We start from the raw sequence: 19286 nt of genomic DNA, 5'->3' as shown, positions 1-19286 counted from the left end.
TATTTGGAAATAATTGATTATTTTCCCTTAAAATATCATGATCATATCCATAAAGAATCATAAAATCAGAATTCACTCAAGTAGAGAAATAAACAAACCTCTCAAAATGCCTTTTGCAACAATGGGCAGAGATGTCAGTCTTCTCAGCCATTTAATATCCTCCCAGCTGATGGATGGGTCTATTGCTTTAGCCACATATGCAGCGAGTCCACTTTTGTCTCCAAAATTTTCCTTAGGAGAAAATGCTAAATCATTGGTTTCAAAATTTTTCATTCTGAAACAAAGAGATACATAACATGAGAAACTTCCCAAATTAGAACTATCTTTACAATGACTCATTCAATGAAAAAAAAGAAGGGTACCCTTTTCAAATCAATTGACTGTTCACTCTCCAAGTTGATCACATTTATGTTTTCGTGTTTTGATGAAGGAGTCCAGGCTAAATATGACAACTTAGTAGACTTAATTGGTCACTTAAAGTTTATTTTACATCTTATAATGTAAGATTTTTATATAAATTTATATCTTTTTATATAAATAAGTCAGATTAAAGGATAAAACTTTGGCCAAGTTCAAATATCTCTACCTTTTTAAGCCAGTCTGTGAATATAAACAATCAATTTGATGCTATTTTCAAAGGCAATGCATACTAATCATAAGACGAACATTTGCATGATGCATCACAATTTACAATGGGCATTCATATACCCACAATGTTTAAAAAACTTTTGGAAGATAAAATTCACACTCTATAATTTCTATTTTATACAAAAAAAAAAAAAACCAGAATTGTAGAACAAGATGCCCCCATGTATTAACTAATGCAGCATTTGGGTTTCAAACTGGTCTCGACTCATTTTTTTTAAGAATTTTTTTTCTGTGTGCATCATTTTAAAGTCTTTCTATTTCATGCTTTGGTTTCTTGACTGTGAGGCATGTGGGATCTTAGCTCCCCAACTAAGGATCGAACCTGTATCCCCTGCATTGGAAGTGAGGTTTTAACCACTGGACCACCAGGAAAGTCTCAGCGTCTCTGACTCCTAATTACATTCTCTTCACTCAGATCTCAACTGCACTCTGTCAATTACATTAGACTTCAGAAATCTTTCAAAGTCCTTGTGGAAAATTCTAGAGGAGATTGGAAATGCAGTATTAACACCTCTGTCTGGGGTCACTGTAAACTCTTTTCCTTGTCTTTTTTTTTCTTCTTTCAACTCTTTTCCTGCTACCATGTTGGTGTGGTGGTGGTGCTGGTGCTTGGTCATAGGGAGAAGTGGAAAGTGGTTCCCAGCAGATGCACTGTCAGCTCTTGCTTTTTTTCTCTATTTACTTGTTTTTTCTGTCTTCTTACTCAGAACCCCCAATCTTCTAGACAATCCTGACCAGGATATGAGTTTCCAAGACCTTCCTTACTTTGCCTGAGGTGTGATGGTTAGTTTTGTCAGCTTGACTGGGCTAAGGGATGCTTAAGCAGCTGGTAAAACATTACTTCTGGGTATGTCCATAAAGATGTTTCTAGGTGAGATTAGCATTTATATCAGTAGACTGAGAAGAGATTGGGCAGGCATCTTCTAATCTGTGGAGGTCCCAAATAGGACAAAAAGGTGGAGGAAGAATAAGTTCATTGTCTTTGTTTGAGCAGGGACATCCATTGTCTCCTACCCTTCACATTGGAGCTATTGGTTGTCAAACCTTCAGGTTTTGACCAGGACTTACACTATGGGCTCCCAGTTTTGAGGCCTTTCAGACACAGACTGTGACTTATACCATTAACTCCCCCCATCTTAGGCCTCAGGTTTAGGTTGAAACTACTCTGGCTTTCCTGGACCTATTCCTACAACCTGGGCCTCCAGCTTGTAGATAATAGATTGTGGGATTTCTCAGCCTCCTTAATTGTGTGAGCAAATCCCTTACAGTAAATATCTCTATAGATATAGATACAGCCATTTCGATACGGACATCCTACTTGTTCTGTTTCTCTGGAGAACCTGACTAATACATATGACTTTTTCTTACTCCTGGGGCCTGAGTCACCCTCAACACAGCAGACTCAACTTGTCAAGGATGTTGGTATACACATACCCCAGCTCCTTCAACCCTGGGCAGATTAACTCTGAGATAGATTCTACAAGATCTCCCAGAGTTTCCCAGCAGGATTAAGCTTCAGTTGCCCATAGCTGTGACTGTCTTTGTAACATGCCAATTGTTGACCATCTCCGCTCCCTGATACCTCTTCCCCACTCCTCTACCAATATTCCTACCATCTTCTAAAGGTACTACTTTTACTTAAATCAGTGGTTCACATTCTTCTCCTAAAGAAACACAAACTGAGACACAACCCCACTGAGTTGCTCCCTTCTCCTATGTCTAATTTTGTTAACTCAGCTTAGAACAGTATTTCTCTAACTAATCTAGAAGATTTTGCAGCTGGCTTACTCTACACCTGAAGTCTTTTCTCTTAGTCTAATATCCTGATATCTTGGAAGATTTTGGAAGTTCTCCAAGCTAAGGACATAGTCTTTTCTGCCTACACCTCTGACCACTGATTGGATGGATGGCCTTCCAAATACACACTGGCACCACCCATATGACTTAGCTGCCTGAAATCAGCTTAGCAGACCCAAATCCAACTGCCAACTTCATTTCTCTAAAAGGCTGACTTTGAATGATGACAGTGACCTAGACTCACCTTGCTCTTCTGCACATTATGAATTACTCTGCTAGCAAGTCTCTTCTTTGTGTTAAAGTAAAAGCTATATATGGATCTCTGGCTTAGTCATCAGTCTTTACTCCTTTCCACTGGCTCTGACATTGAACACAGAAAGTATCTTGGAGCCAAGGCTATAACAATTTTTATATAAACTTAGAAGTACAGAGGTACACAATTTTTACAAAACTAGGGCTTCCCTGGTAGCTCAGTGGTAAAGAATCTGCCTGCCAGTGTAGGAAACACAGGAGACTTGGGTTCAATCTCTGAGTCAAGAAGATCTCCTGGAGGAGGAAATGGCAACCTGGAAAATTCCATGGACAGAGGAGCCTGGTGGGCTATAGTCCATGGGATCACAAAGAGTCAGACATGACTGAGCAACTGAGCGCTGAGGTTTAATGCCTTTAATGTGCTTATAAATAGCTGGTTGTGTAGCTTAGACAGTATCTATTATCATAAGGCCATGGACATTCACATCCCATGTAACTGTCTTCAACCACTGGCTAAGTTTTCTCAATAAGGATTGACTATGACTCAGGTCATAGAGAAGACCTTCGCCTTGGAGAAGGCAATGGCACCCCACTCCAGTACTCTCGCCTGGAAAATCCCATGGACGGAGGAGCCTGGTAGGCTGCAATCCCTGGGGTCGAAAAGAGTCGGACACGACTGAGCGACTTCACTTTCACTTTTCACTTTCATGCATTGGAGAGGGAAATGGCAACCCACTCCAGTGTTCTTGCCTGGAGAATCCCAGGGACAGGGGAGCCTGGTGGGCTGCCATCTATGGGGTTGCACAGAGTCAGACACGACTGAAGCAACTTAGCAGCATGACTCAGGTGGCCACTAAAGGCCACAGAAAATCACAAATCCATGAAAGTCATATTTGTATCCATTATTTGCTGAGGTTTGGTTTAGATTATAGCTGAAATACTCTGAGCTTCTTTTTTAAGTCAAACCACTTAAGGTTGTACATTTTATCACAGATTTTGGCCTTCTGTGGTCATCCTAACTTGAACTAAGCTAACCTAGTCAATAAACATACCCTTATTATTGGAGGCCTATTCCATTACTTAGAAATGATACTAAGCGATATTAAATTTCAAACCTTTAAATAATATTGTTAATAAGAAAAAGGTCCTGTCTGTCCATGCCATAGCAAAACCAGAGGGGAAAAAAGAATAATATCTGTACGTGTATATTCTCTGCATAGCACCCCACCCCCATCCCAAACAAGCTACAGTGTTTCAGCAGGGGTGGGGTGAAAGGGTGAAAGGGATAGGAAAAAACAGAAACATGGATAAAATTATATAAATAACTGTTGTTATTCTTGGATGGCTAAATGCAGATCAACACTTGAATGAATGTTGCCTTACAGAAATTTCAGGGTACAATGAAGCCTTGTTGTTACTCTTAAACGTTGTTCAAAGCCAGAAGCCAAGAAAAAGTTTTCAGATATCTTGACAGAGACCCACGATGGAGTGTTTTAACCATGGCTCCAAAGGAAACCTCCATGAATGCTATTTTTATTAGAATTATGACATATACACAAAAAACACTTAAAGCAGCTTCTGATAACCAAAGTATTTCATTTCATAAGGAAGGAAAAGGGCAACATCAAAATAATAACAAGATTACTTGGGACTTAATTCTCTGAATCCCAATCTGTTTAATGACCCACAGGCAAGGGATAGGATTTCTTTTTTGTAAAGGATTCATTGTGCCTTGAAAGGCCCCTAAATATACTTTTTAATCTAATATAAAAATGATTTTAGTTTTTAGTAAGTTAGCATCATAAAAATGTAACAACTACTAAGGAAAGTTAACATTATTAAATAATCAAAATTAATGTCAGTAATGATGACTATTATTGAGATATCATATGTCTCCACTGTGGGAAACACATTACAAAATAACAACCAGTAGAACACATAATCGAAGAAGGCATGGCACCCCACTCCAATACTCTTGCCTGGAAAATCCCATGGACGGAGGGGCCTGCTGGGCTGCAATCCATGGGGTCGCTAAGAGTCGGACACGACTGAGCGACTTCACTCTCACTTTTCACTTTCATGCCTTGGAAAGGGAAATGGCAACCCACTCCAGTGTTCTTGCCTGGAGAATCCCAGGGACCAGGGAGCATGGTGGGCTGTCATCTCTGGGGTCGCACAGAGTCGGACACGACTGAAGCAACTTAGCAGCAGCAGCAGAACACATAATATCAGTATAACATAAGAGACATTCAAAATACGTAATAGATATTTGTACATGGAACAGCAACCTTTAATACTGTGATTAGGAAAACATTTCTATTTACTGCATAGCCCTGCTAACTTTTTCTTCCATGTGGCTGGGTATTTGGAAGAAAAGTTCAGGGCATGGATTTTAAGTATGAGCTCAAACCCTTATTCAAATTCTTATTAGTATTGTTTTATTGGGTAAATCTGTTATAATCTAGTACATTTTTATTCAACATTACTTACTGAGCACTGACCATTTGCCAGTGTCTTAGTAAAATGGTCAAAAATACTGGCTACCTAGGTTGACATTCTAGCTAGGGGAGTCAGAAAATAAACAAGAAACATAATCAACAGGTAATTTATGGAGCCTGTTAGAACATAGTTCAGTTCAGTCATTCAGTCATGTCCAACTCTTTGCGACCCCATGAATCGCAGCACGCCAGGCCTCCCTGTCCATCACCATCTCCCGGAGTTCACTCAGACTCACGTCCATCAAGTCGGTGATGCCATCCAGCCATCTCATCCTCTGTCGTCCCCTTCTCCTCCTGCCCCCAATCCTTCCCAGCATCAGGGTTTTTTCCAATGAGTCAACTCTTCGTATGAGGTGGCCAAAGTACTGCAGTTTCAGCTTTAGCATCATTCCTTCCAAAGAACACCCAGGGCTGATCTCCTTTAGAATGGACTGGTTGGATCTCCTTGCAGTCCAAGGAACTCTCAAGAGTCTTCTCCAACACCACAGTTCAAAAGCATCAATTCTTTGGCTCTCAGCTTTCTTCACAGTCCAACTCTCACATCCATACATGACCACTGGAAAAACCATAGCCTTGACTAGACAGACCTTTGTTGGCAAAGTAATATCTCTGCTTTTCAATATGCTATCTAGGTTGGTCATAACTTTCTTCCCAAGGAGTAAGCATCTTTTAATTTCATGGCTGCAGTCACTATCTGCAGTGATTTTGGAGCCCAAAAGAATAAAGTCTGACACTGTTTCCCCATCTATTTCCCATGAAGTGATGGGACCAGATGCCATGATCTTCATTTTTCTGAATGTTGAGCTTTAAGCCAACTTTTTCATTCTCCTCTTTCACTTTCATAAGTTCTATACAAAATAAAGAAAAAAGAAGAGCAGAACAAGAGGGATGTGAGCTGGTAGAGGCTTTACTTGAAAGTTTAAATATGATAATTGGATGTGGCCCCAATGAGAAGCTATCTTGTAGAGGAAATTGGCAGAGCTGTGTCATTGTATCTGTTTCCTGTTGCTGCTATAACAAGCACAACCCTAGAGGCTTTCAGTTCAGTTCAGTTTAGTTCAGTCGCTCAGTCGTGTCTGCTCTTTGCGACCCCATGAATCACAGCATGCCAGGCATCCCTGTCCATCACCAACTCCTGGAGTTTACCCAAACTCATGTCCATCGAGTCAGTGATGCCATCCAGCCATCTCATCCTCTGTTATCCCCTTCTCCTCCTGCCCCCAATCCCTCCCAGCATCAGGGTCTTTTCCAATGAGTCAACTCTTCGCATGAAATGGCCACAGTATTGAAGTTTCAGCTTCAGCATCAGTCATTCTAAAGAACACCCAGGACTGATCTCCTTTTAGGATGGACTGGTTGGATCTCCTTGCAGTCCAAGGGACTCTCAAGAGTCTTCTCCAACACTACAATTTAAAAGCATCAATTCTTTGGCACTCAGCTTTCTTCATAATCCAACTCTCAAAGTGACACAAATTTATTATAGTCTAGAGGTCAGAAGTTCAAACTGTTTCATTGGACTAAACTCAAGGGGTCAATAGGGCTATTTCCCTTCCAGAGGCTCTAGGGGAGAATCTCTTTCCTTGACTTTTCCAGCTTCTAGAAACCATCTATATTTCCCTGTTTCCAGATGCTATCACTCCAACTTCTACTTCTCTCATCGCATCTCTTTCTCTGACTCTGACCGTCCTGCTTGCCTCTTATAAGGAGCCTTTTCATTACCTTAAGCCTCGTGTCATAATCCAGGATAATCATCTCATCTCAAGGTCCTTAACTTAATCACACCTGCCAAGTTCATTTTGCCATGTAAAAAGTAACATATTCACAGGTTCCAAGGTTCAGAACATAGGCATCTTTGGAAGGTTATTATCCTGCTTAATATTATGTGACTTAACATTGTAACTGTTTTCCTAACCAAATAATTTAGAGGCTATCTGCCATGTACAAAGTCCTCCTCCACAAATCGCTTTCTCTCCTCTAGACCCCCAACCCAAGATCCCCACACTTATTGTATCTCTATTCTTTTCTCTACCGTTCATCTTTGGTTTCCCAATATAAAAACAAGTAGCTTCATCCCTGATGTCAAAATGTAAAGGAAGTGAAGTTAGTTTGCATTGATTTGGGGAAAGAATGTTACAGGCAGAGGGAAGAATCAGTTCTGAGGCTCTAAGGCGCAGATGTGGCTGGCACCCTGAAAAAATAGGAGGAAGCAGGAGATGCTGGGAAGAATGAATGAAGATGAGAATGCTGGCAATGAGGTCAGAGAAGGGGGTGCCTCACCCGCCACTTTTATCCCCAGAAACCTGGGAAGACAGCACAGTCTCATCTCTTTTGTGTGCTATTCTCTGGCTACTGTGGTGAATACTTTATTTCAGGGCCTAAGGAAGCACGTCCCAAGGCAAATCATCAAAAGGGTAGGTGTCATGATTTAGCTTGACCTTAGTCAATGATGGGAAATTTCTTTTAACTGCCTTAGTGCTGCCCCAAAGAGCCAAATTTTAACCCAGGGTAAACAAGCCACCCGCGTGTGGTGTGGAGATGGACTCGGGTCCCTGACTCAGCGCCTCAGGAGCCAATCTGGTGAACTGGCTTCAATCCTCGCCTCTTCCGGGAGCAGATGAGAATTCGCCTTACTCCCCCTCAGTCTCGGGGACCTCCGCGCTGCTCATCATGCGGCACATCCATGTGTTTTGCATATGGACCAGGCAGAGATTACCAAACTCTTGAACTCTGGCTGGTCCCAGAAGCCAAGAGTCAGGACCCGCCCCCTTCTCTCCAGGCAGAGGAAGCCACCAGGGCTGGAAGGAGCCGTTGCTTTACAGACTCATTCTCATCTGGATTTCCTGCCTCTTTCGCCTGCCAAACCTCATTCTGAACAGCCCGGCTTCACCTTCTATGAGTCAGGTCAATGCGGAAAGAAACCTGATTTCGTATCAGGCTGTAACAGATGAGCTTTTGGGCAGCACGTGCCCTCCAGCGGAAGACAGGGCCTCCCGTTGTGGGATCTGGCTTCACTGCTGAATGTGCGCCCCAGGGCGCTGCACGCCGCCCACCACCCCCCGTCACCCCGAAGCCCAAAGGGACAAACAGCGTCAGTGTGCGCTCTGACGGCCAGGGCTCCGGCAAAGGGTGTTTCCTGTGTTCCCCGTAGTCTAGATGTGTGGCTCATTATTTGATCATCTTCAGAAGGAAGATGTGACAAGCTGGGGAGCCGTGGCCACTCCTCTACACATTGACAGCTGAAAAGGGCCTTTGTCTCCTAGTCCCTCACGTCATCTGGGCAGGAGCCCGGGAGGAAGGAGGAGGGGGAAAGAACAGCAGCCTTCCCGCTCCTGGCTGAGTGGCCCTGGCACCCAAGGAGTAAGAGATATGGGCCAGAATTAACATGGGTGTCATCCGCCAACTAAGTAGATACCACGTGAAGCCTGTTTTGTTATCCAGAGCCAGAAACTGCTTCCTAAACTTAAAGAACAAACCCGCTGTATTATTTATTGTTGTCGCTAGCAGAAGTGGTAGTAGAAGAGGGAAAAGAAATAGCAAATTCCTATTCAAATGGTCAAAGGGAAACAATGAGGAACATTTCCTGTCAGAAGCCTAAATACTGGGAAACAACATTTTAGAAAGTCTAAAAACTAAGGTAATCAAAAGAGAGAAAAATGTGAATTCATATTAAGAATTAATATAGATTAATAAGATTTCATATTAAGGACATTTGAAACCATCTACTTTCTGATAAATTTGGCAAGAAGTAGAAATATGTCAAGGATTTTTGTTTTTGTTCTCTTAGAAAGACAGGGTGTTTGGGTAACTCCATGTCTGGGATGTGTGGAGCAGGGTGATTGATGGCTGTCAGGGGAACACTTCCTCATTCTGCCATTGGGCCATTGAGGATATTATATACAGAAAGAAATCCTAAACCTACCTGGAATTATCACAGAGATCACATCACACAGCTCATTTATATATGGTTTAACAGCAAGATTTTATGCACAGTAGCTTATACTTAAATAGGTATACACACAGAAGAGCTATATGACAGTTATGTAACACACAAGACTATGAACTTACATGACGGTTGGAAGACATTCCATTCTCTAATGCACTTGGAATCCTGGCTCTCAACAGTCTTCTTGTCCTTATGTGGAATGCTGATTTGATTTTGAATCTTTTAGATTTTGGATCTTTTAGGAGGATTAACTTTATATGTAGACAGAATAAGCGATAGTCCAGTGAAGTGAGGTCTAGGATTCCAAAGAAGTCATCCCTCATTTCTTGTACTCTGGTGGATGCTTTGAAATCCCATCATCAAAATGTCCTCCATTAAAACTAAGATTTTGGTTCTGGTCAAATAATTTTAGCCCTAAAGTCTATCGGTCAAACACTGGTATGAAAAACATAAGGGTAGATTTTGATAGGAACCAAGGGAAGGTAAAAACAAAGGGGAGGAGAGATTTGTAGCTCTGTCTTTTTTCAGTAAGCTCCAGAGTTTCTAGTTTTGACTCAAGATGATTCTAATCTTTTACAGGGAAAAGGACTATAATTCCCTGTTGATGGATCAGCTGAATGGCCTGATAAAACCATCACAGTTCAGTCTTAGATTCCTAGATTGTACATTGTTTTTTCTAAGATGAATGAGTGAGTGAATGGATGAAAGAATGAATGAACCAATAAATAAACTAGTGAATCTTGAACCATGGGCGAACCACAACAAAAGAGATATATTACTGAAAGAAGTAGGAGACGGGGCAGCAAATATGTGACTTCTTTTGTCTCCATTCTTTTAGTTTTCTTCAATCTTCCCTGCCAGAATTGTTCCAAATACAATTTAAAATAAAATTAAAAGGGTGCTTTTTTATTTTAACAGGCAAAGAAATACAGTATTAGGATTACAATAGCAAGCTGTTGCTTAAGTTAAATTAAGTATCTTTTATCTATATGGCAATGCATCCTACTAAAAGCCCTTAATACACTCTGAGACATAGATTTTTTTACTTTGACAAGTATATGGCAAATCTTGTCTCTGCTGTTATAGCTCAAGTATGCAACACTCACATAAGATGTGTGATTTGCTGAGGATTATATGGATATTTGACAATGACACCATCTCTAGAACCCAGACCTTATCTTTCCTAGACACAATCTCATACAGCCATACTTTGGGACCAACATTTTGTGAAGATCTAATTCCCCAGAGCACCCAAGTGGAAACTGGAGAAAGTCTTTGGAACTGGATCATGACAAGAGCAAATAGAAATAGAAAATAAGTTAAGGGGCCCAGTGATCAAACAGCCATGGTTACCTGAGTTGGGGTGGCATCTTGAACCTGTTACGCACGTCATCAAAGCGGTTGCCCAGGTAAGGGGTATCCACCGTCACAAATATGGCCTTGTAGCCCATTCGCTCAGCCCTCCGCACAAGCTGCTTGGTGACCTCACGGTCCTTGTAGATGTACAGCTGCAGCCAGCGAATCGCCTCGGGACCAGCTTCTGCCACTTCTTCAATTGAGGAGGTGGCCCAGGAACTCAGCATCATGCCAGTTCCCAGTGACCTGCAGGCTGAAGAAGGAAAGAGAAGATCAAGACCAGCTTGGCATTTTCCCTACTCTAGTCTCCAAGTTGTGGTTCATGGGATAAAGACAGCTACAAAGACAATTTAGAAATAAAAAGTTGCATCTTTAAAAAGTTAGAAACACTCTTTCCTTTCCACACTCTGTGAATAGATATGAAGACAAAATTGACCCAAATGGCCAAAGATGTGCTATATGTAAAGATTAAAAACTTAGAAGCAACTTGAATCTCCAACCTTAAGGAAATAGATAAATGGTAGTTCATAAATAAAATGAGATATACACAGCCATGAAAAGTAATTTTTGTAATAGTTAATTTTATGTGTCAGCTTGGCTAGGCAATGGTTCCCAGATATTTGCTCAAATGTGTCTAGATGTTGCTGTAAGATTTTTTTTGTTAAGAGTTTAGCATTTAAATCAGTGAAAGTGAAAGTGAAGTCGCTCAGTCGTGTCCGACTCTTTGGGACCCAGTGGACTGTAGCCTACCAGGCTCCTCCCTACAGGCAAGAGTAGTAGAGTGGGTTGCCATTTACTTCTCCAGGGGATCTTCCTGACCCAGGGATTGAACCTGGGTCTCCCGCATTCCAGGCAGAGGCTTTAACCTCTGAACCACCAGGGAAGAGATTAACATTTAAATCAGTAGACTTTACATAAAGCAGATTACTCTCCATAATGTGAATAGGCCTCATCCATTCAGCTGAAGGCCTTGAAAAAAAAGACTGACCTTTCTGGAGGAAGAGGGAATTCTGTCAGCAGATTGCCTTCACATTCAAATACCAACTCAGCTTTTCTGGGGTCTCCAGTGTGCCAGCTCTAGATTTTGGACTTAACCAATTTATACATTTGTATGAGCCGATTCCTTGAATCTCTCTCTCTCTCCATTTCTCTATTTCTCTGTTTCTCCCTTGTCTCTCTCTCACAGTCCCTCTCTCACTCCTCCTTCCTTCTCTTTCAGTTACAAGGAATGACATTTGCAGACTCAGAAAGTTTATCAAGATATATTAAGAAACCAGAGAATTCCCTGGTGGTTCAAGATTCTACCCTCTCACCACAGAAGCCTGGTTTCAGTTCCTGATCAGTGACCTAAGTTCCATGCAGCATGACCCCCCGCCCCCCACCGTCCTCTTCCCCACCCAAAAAAATAGGAGAAGAAAGAAAAAAAATCTCCAAAATAACTGGTTTACCATGATTTGTACGAATGTGATTATTGGTGTATGAACCTAAACAAACTAATTGTTAATGATAGGTGAGGGTGGGAAAGTTTATTTTTTCTTCCTTTATAACTTTTTAAATTTTATCTTTTAAAATCTGTTAAAAATGCATTTGCCATTTACATTGTCATTTAAAATTTTATACAATTCATATGTTAGACACCTCAAACAGACATCAGTCACCTCACAACCTTTTAAACAAGATATCAAGTAATGCCTCAACCAGTAACACTGAAGAAGCTGAAGTTGAAAGGTTCTATGAAGACCTACAAGACCTTCTAGAACTAACACCCAAAAAAGATGTCCTTTTCAATATAAGGGACTAGAATGCCAAAGTAGGAAGTCAAGAAACACCTGGAGTAACAGGCAAGTTTGGCCTTGGAGTACAGAATGAAGCAGGGCAAAGGCTATTAGAGTTCTGCAAAGAGAACACACTGTTCATAGCAAACACCCTCTTCCAACAATACAAAAGACGACTCTACACATGAATGTCACCAGATGGTCGACACCAAAACCAGACTGATTATATTTTTTGCAGCCAAAGATGGAGAAGCTCTATACAGTCAACAAAAACAAGACGAGGAGCAGACTGTGGCTTGGATCATGAACTCCTTATTACCAAATTCAGACTTAAATTGAAGATAGTAGGGAAAACCACTAGACCATTCAGGTATGACTTAAATCAAACTCCTTATGATTATACAGTGGAAGTGAGAAATAGATTTAAGGGACTAGATATGATAGATAGAGTGCCTGATAAACTTGGATGGAGGTTCCTGTTCCCATTGTACAGGAGACAGGAATCAAGACCATCCCCCAAAAAAGAAATGCAAAAAAGCAAAATGGCTGTCTGAGGAGGCCTTACAAATAGCTGTGAAAAGAAGAGAAGCAAAAAGCAAAGGAGAAAAGGAAAGATATACTTATTTGAATGCAGAGCTCCAAAGAATAGCAAGAAGAGATAAGAAAGCCTTCCTCAGTGATCAGTGCAAAGCAATAGAGGAAAACAACAGAATAGGAAAGACTAGAGATCTCTTTAAGAAAATTAGAGATCCAAAGGGAACATTTCATGTAAAGATGGGCTCTATAAAGGACAGAAATGGTATGGACCTAACAAAAGCAGAAGATATTAAGAAGAGGTGGCAAGAATACAGAGGAACTGTACAAAAAAGAGTTTTAGGACCCAGATAATCATGATGGTGTGATCACTCACCTAGAGCCAGACATCCTGGAATGTGAAGTCAAGTGGGCTTAGAAAGCATCACTACGAACAAAGCTAGTGGAGGTGATGGAATTCCAGTTGAGCTATTCCACATCCTGAAAGATGATGCTGTGAAAGTGCTGCACTCAATATGCCAGCAAATCTGGAAAACTCAGCAGTGGCCACAGGACTGGAAAAGGTCAGTTTTCATTCTAATCCCAAAGAAAGGCAATGTCAAAGAATGCTCAAACTACCACACAATTGCACTCATCTCACATGCTAGTAAAGTAATGCTCAAAATTCTCCAAGCCAGGCTTCAGCAATACATGAACTGTGAACTTCCAGATGTTCAAGTTGGTTTTAGAAAAGGCAGAGGAACCAGAGATCAAATTGCCAACATCAGCTGGATCATGTAAAAAGCAAGAGAGTTCCAGAAAAACATCTATTTCTGCTTTACTGACTATGCCAAAGCCTTTGACTGTGTGGATCACAATAAAGTGTGGAAAGTTCTTCAAGAGATGGGAATACCAGACCACCTGACCTGCCTCTTGAGGAACCCATATGCAGGGCAGGAAGCAACAGTTAGAACTGGACATGGAACAACAGACTGGTTCCAAATAGGAAAAGGAGTATGTCAAGTCAGTATATTGTCACCCTGCTTATTTAACTTATATGCAGAGTACATCATGAGAAACGCTGGGCTGGAAGAAGCACAAGCTGGAATCAAGATTGCTAGGAGAAATATCAGTCACCTCAGATATGCAGATGACACCACCCTTATGGCAGAAAGTGAAGAGGAACTAAAAAGCCTCCTGATGAAAGTGAAAGAGGAGAGTGAAAAAGTTGGCTTAAAGCTCAACATTCAGAAAACAAAGATCATGGCATCTGGTCCCATCACTTCATGGGAAATAGATGGGGAAACAGTGGAAACAGTGTCAGACTTTATCTTTTGGGGCTCCAAAATCACTGCAGATGGTGATTGCAGCCATGAAATTGAAAGATGCTTACTCCTTGGAAGGAAAGTTATGACCAACCTAGATAGCATATTGAAAAGCAGAGATATTACTTTGCCAACAAAGGTCCATCTGGTCAAGGCTATATTTTTCCAGTGGTCATGTATGGATGTGAGAGTTGGACTGTGAAGAAAGCTGAGTGGTGAAGAATTGATGCTTTTGAACTGTGGTGTTGGAGAAGACTCTTGAGAGTCCCTTGGACTGCAAGCAGATCCAACCAGTCCATCCTAAATGAGATCAGTCCTGGGTGTTCTTTGGAAGGACTGATGCTAAAGCTGAAACTCCAGTACTTTGGCCACCTGATGTGAAGAGCTGACTCATTGGAAAAGACCCTGATGCTGGGAAGGATTGGGGACAGGAGGAGAAGGGGACGACAGAGGATGAGATGGCTGGATGGCATCACCGACTCAATGGACATGAGTTTGAGTAAACTCCAGGAGTTGGTGATGGACAGGGATGCCTGGCATGCTGCAGTTCATGGGGTTGCAAAGAGTCGGACACGACTGAGCGACTGAACTGAACTGAACCAATCCTATTGTCTTAGAGAACTTGAAAGAACATGAATGACAGGCTTTTTTCCAAAAATAGGTAGTAAATTGGGGTCAGCTTTAGTGGAGGACAAACTCATACAATGTCTGTATGCCAAATGCCAAAAGATAAATAATAAATATATAAAATTGACTACTTGACCCTGGTTCATTTGACTTACCTTCGATCTGCCATCCATCAAATATGAGTGAAAGTCATCCAAGTGACACAGGGAGATGATAAGAATCAAGTGACATGCTGTTTACAAAGCTGCTCTGAGAGGTTAAAATGCTTTCATGCTTTTCAAACTGTAGCAAGCAGATAAATCCCCTGGAGTGTTTATGAAAACACAAATTGTGAAAAGCACCACAGAGTTTCTGATGCAGTCTGGCAGAGACGGGGCCCAAGAACTTGCCTTTCTAACCAGCTCCCAGGTGGTGCCAATGCTGCCAGTCCCTGGACCACTCTTTGACATTCAAACAGCATCATCATGTAAGCTGGATGGGTGCATCTTTACCCTCAGACTAAGGTGACATTTGAAATAGCAACCAGTAGAACAAAGATTGTGACCAGTTACAAGAGATGCACATGCAGTAAATGGCAGGCATTAACCACGGGTTTCCAAATTTCCATGCCTTCTCAAGTACATAGAAAACATGTTCCCTTGGTTGTCATGGTCCTAAGGATTAGGGGAGTACATTTGTTCATACTGGTAACAAGGGAGTCTTCTGGGCATCTGGGAATTCTAGAAAAATCATTGCCTTGAGGGAGTGGTCAGACATGCTGGGTTCTCTGTGTGACCTTACTTAGGCCACATCCTCTTTACTCTAAGGTAACCTGGTAGTAAAGCGGATTTTGTTTTTGATGATTGTTACTTTTCCAATGCCTTCAAAGATGCTTTTCATCCCTGTTCTTCAGGTCACAGGTCAGATAAAGAAGACTTAACCTGAAGGTTATATTATCTATGGATCATTCATCTGTTTCCTCTAAGTGTTCCTTCGAGAATTTCTCTCTTAAGGACTCATATTAGAAAAATATTGCCCAACAAACCACATTTTAAGTAAGAAATTATGAGTAATAATATGTATAAATATCTTATCTTCATTAAGAGTTGTAAATATGAAAAATAGATCCAGGTCATCCACTATTGTTTGGAACAAACACCAGAGGACAATGATTGTTTGGATCAGAATCCCCTAACCATCAATTTCCCATAAAGAAATGTGTTCTGAAAAGGATGTGGCCTAAGTAAGGTCACACAGAGAACCCAGCATGTCTGACCACTCCCTCAAGGCAATGATTTTTCTAGAATTCCCAGATGCCCACCAGACTCCCTGTTACTAGTATGAACAAATGTACTCCCGCAATCCTTAGGACCATGACAACCAAGGGAACAGGTTTTCTGTATACTTGGGAAGGCTTGGAAATTTGGAAACCCGTGGTTAATGCCTGCCATTTACTGCATGTGCATCTCTTGTAACTGGTCACAATCTTTGTTCTACTGGTTGCTAACTATTTCAAATATCACCTTAGTCTGAGAGTAAAGATTCACCCTTCCAGCTTACACTGTTCTGAGGGGGACAAAAAGTACAAGGTTTTTAATTTTATAAATGACTGAACATAGATTTTGTTGAAAAATTCTAATTTGAGTTGTCCTAGTCTAGTGCCAAGAACTCAAAAGTTTTTGAAGTCCATTTTCCCTATTTATTTTCCTCAATGAAACTCTCACCTGCTCTCACAAGGAGCAAGTGTCAAATTTCATTTTACAAAGGGCAGGGGTCAATGTTCATGGGCCCCCATTCCTAACATGTAGTGCAGAATGAAGACTCCAAAGCATGTTGCCTTTTCCCAATTCCTGGCAAAATGGTGATGTTACTAAAAGGCAAGGCCTGTCTCTTGCCCATGAGAAGGTCCCCAGCACTGATCCAAATCTGAACATCTTGCCTTTCATGATAGTCAACATGTCCTAGAGAAAGCATACCTTGGAAGCTACAACATTAAGTAAACATTGATCCCATATGACTCTATTTCCTATTTCCATCCACTCTTTTTTTTTTTTTAAGCTTTACATAATTGTATTAGTTTTGCCAAATATCAAAATGAATCCGCCACAGGTATACTGTTTTATCATCCCTGAGATAAATCTTCAAGGATAGACATATAAACTCTTAATATTCTAGGTATATTCAGACTTTGTTTATATTTGATATATCTTTCTCTTCTTTATTTAGAAGAAAGAGTCATCAAGTCACTGCTATTGAAAAATACATACCCCCCCCCAACACACACACTACTAAAGAGACACTAGTAAGGTTTTAGATATTGAAACATCAAAGATAAAACCTTACAAATGACCTAAGTAATAATGTCAATCTCTCCTATCTCTCAAGCAGTGGTAAAGAATCTGCCTGCCAGTGCAGGAGATGCAAGTGATGTGGGTTTGATCCCTGGCTCAGGAAGATCCCCTAGAGTAGGAAATGGCAACCCATTTCAGTATTCTTGCCTGGAAAATTCCATGGATAGAGGAGTCTGGCAGGCTACAGTCCAAGGTGTCTCAAAGATTCGGACACGACTGAGCGCACGTGTGCACACACACACACACACACACGAGTCAGAGGTCTGGGCTGCACTCTCAGGCTTACCATCTATGAGGCACATTTCAACTGTAAAGATTCTTCAACCAAAGCTGCTGCCCCACCCACTCCATCACATCATAGTATTGCCAGATGGTCCATTGAGATGATATTTATGAATGTTTTCTGGTAAACTGTAAAGCTAAGCAATTGTAAAGGGTTAAGTGAGAGAATGCCTAACAGTATTTGGGAAAAGAAGTTCTAGATAACTTTTTAAATTTTTAGAATTTTTTCAAGCACCTGGAGTTCTCATTATTCATAATCCTCTCAACATACAGCTTTCCTCTGCAATGTTTTGGGTTTTTTTTTTTTTTAATTTTTTCATTTTGTTTTTTTGGCAACACCTTCCAGCATGTAGGATCTTAGTTCCCCACAAGGGATCAAAACAGGGCCCTCTATACTGGGAGTGCAAAGTCTTAACCACTGGACCACCAGAGAAGGCCCTCTCTACAAGGGTACTGATGCTCAAGACATTCATTCTTCCTTACAAATATAGTGTCAGATTCTCACTTCCTGAAGCAAGAGAGCACTTATGGAAGAGAGGAACCTTCTCCAGGCCAAGAAACTCCAGGCTATGGCTGATAGAGGGATATCAAAGGAGGAAATTCCTACATTCCCGGGGTGTGATCTTTTTGTAAAGTCAATGGCAAGACAAAAGCAAATAATCTAGGAGTTACAACAAAAATATGCCATTCTCCACTCCCCATGGCTGTCCTTCATCTGTCTACAGATTTCCATGAAGAGAACCATGGAGAAGATATTAGTGCCTATAGTATTCACTAAGCCCATCAAGCAGTAATTTCTGAAAGCAAACGTTTCAGATTTTCCCTACACTCTTTAGTTTCTCCCCTCTTTTACAACTGTAAGCATAATATGGAAATCATGAGATCAATACTATCAGCTCTAACCCTTCCCCCAACATCAAAGTGGGCTATGGGCTAGTGGAAAATGTTGGTGCATTCTGTTTAATAGAACAAAAATTATCTTTAGACCTATCCAAATAGTTCTTTATTAGAATTAAATCACATGCCCTAGGGTGGAGAAATGCTACATGGGTTACAATAATCTGGCATAAGACCAAGTTAATTCTGCCTCCCCAAATTCAATGTAATTAATTCAGTGTCCTACACTATGAAATCTGTAAACAACTACTGAGGTTTATATCAGTTCATATTATATATGAATGCAGCCACCTCTGGTTGAAACAAAGGCTAAACCCAACGTTCAGTGATTTAGCTGGGATAAAACAGGTAAATAGCTTTGCAAAACAGCACAAGTTGGCAAAATCCTCCCTATGGCTGAGAAATGCAATTGTATTTCTAGGTTTGGCCAGGGTTTCACTTTACATCAAGCCTTAAATAAAACATTTATTTCTAATCCAAGTAATCTGAATGTGGAGGCAAGCAGATAGGAGGGCTATTGTGACCTTAAATCTCAGGAGATGCTAAATCTGCCTGTTTCAGTTCTTTAAATAAAGACTACTTTGTACACATCTCCCATGCATCTAGAGTCTGCTTCTCAGTTCCTGCTCATTGCAGGCAATCATCACGGAATCAGAGGCTCTCAGAAGGTCTTGGAGGGCCTTCAGATGGAAACAATATTTGAGCTACACCCAACACTACTTCATCTTTGGGGATTTAAGCTATGCCTTTGGCTGGAAACCACCAGGAGCTTTCATTCCAGTCTCCGTCCAGTGCTTCTCAAGCTTCAACATGCACAGGAATTACATGCGGATGTTGATAAAGTTCAGATTTTGACCCAAGTGGTCTGGGATATGACCTAAGATTCTGTGTTTCCAACAAGCTTCCTAGTAATGCTGGCATTTGTTTTGTGGACTATACTTTAAGCCAGGACAGGGCTGGCTTGTGTCTTGTCAATTGCCAGCCACGTCCTGCTGAATGTGTTTTTCTTCTCCATTGTTATTCCTCTGTAGAGGGACACAGGT

The 19286-nt window shown here is 41.1% G+C and overlaps 1 protein-coding gene across 1 annotated transcript in view; it reads right to left on the bottom strand.

Annotated features, from left to right (window-relative positions):
• The window catches only part of HAO1 (hydroxyacid oxidase 1), a 64259-nt gene that overhangs the window by 21958 nt on the left and 23015 nt on the right, over positions 1 to 19286 (bottom strand). The window contains exons 3-4 of the mRNA XM_027559392.1: positions 10492 to 10747; positions 99 to 274 (exon numbers count right to left, since the gene is read on the bottom strand). Of these exons, the coding sequence (XP_027415193.1) occupies positions 99 to 274; positions 10492 to 10747 (432 nt within the window). The remainder of the gene's footprint in view (positions 1 to 98; positions 275 to 10491; positions 10748 to 19286) is intronic.

The sequence above is a fragment of the Bos indicus x Bos taurus genome, chromosome 13, assembly GCF_003369695.1.
Source record: "Bos indicus x Bos taurus breed Angus x Brahman F1 hybrid chromosome 13, Bos_hybrid_MaternalHap_v2.0, whole genome shotgun sequence".
Classification (NCBI taxonomy): Eukaryota; Metazoa; Chordata; class Mammalia; order Artiodactyla; family Bovidae; genus Bos; species Bos indicus x Bos taurus.
The sequence above is the reverse complement of the archived record's forward strand: the minus strand, read 5'-3'. Positions and strand labels throughout refer to the sequence as shown.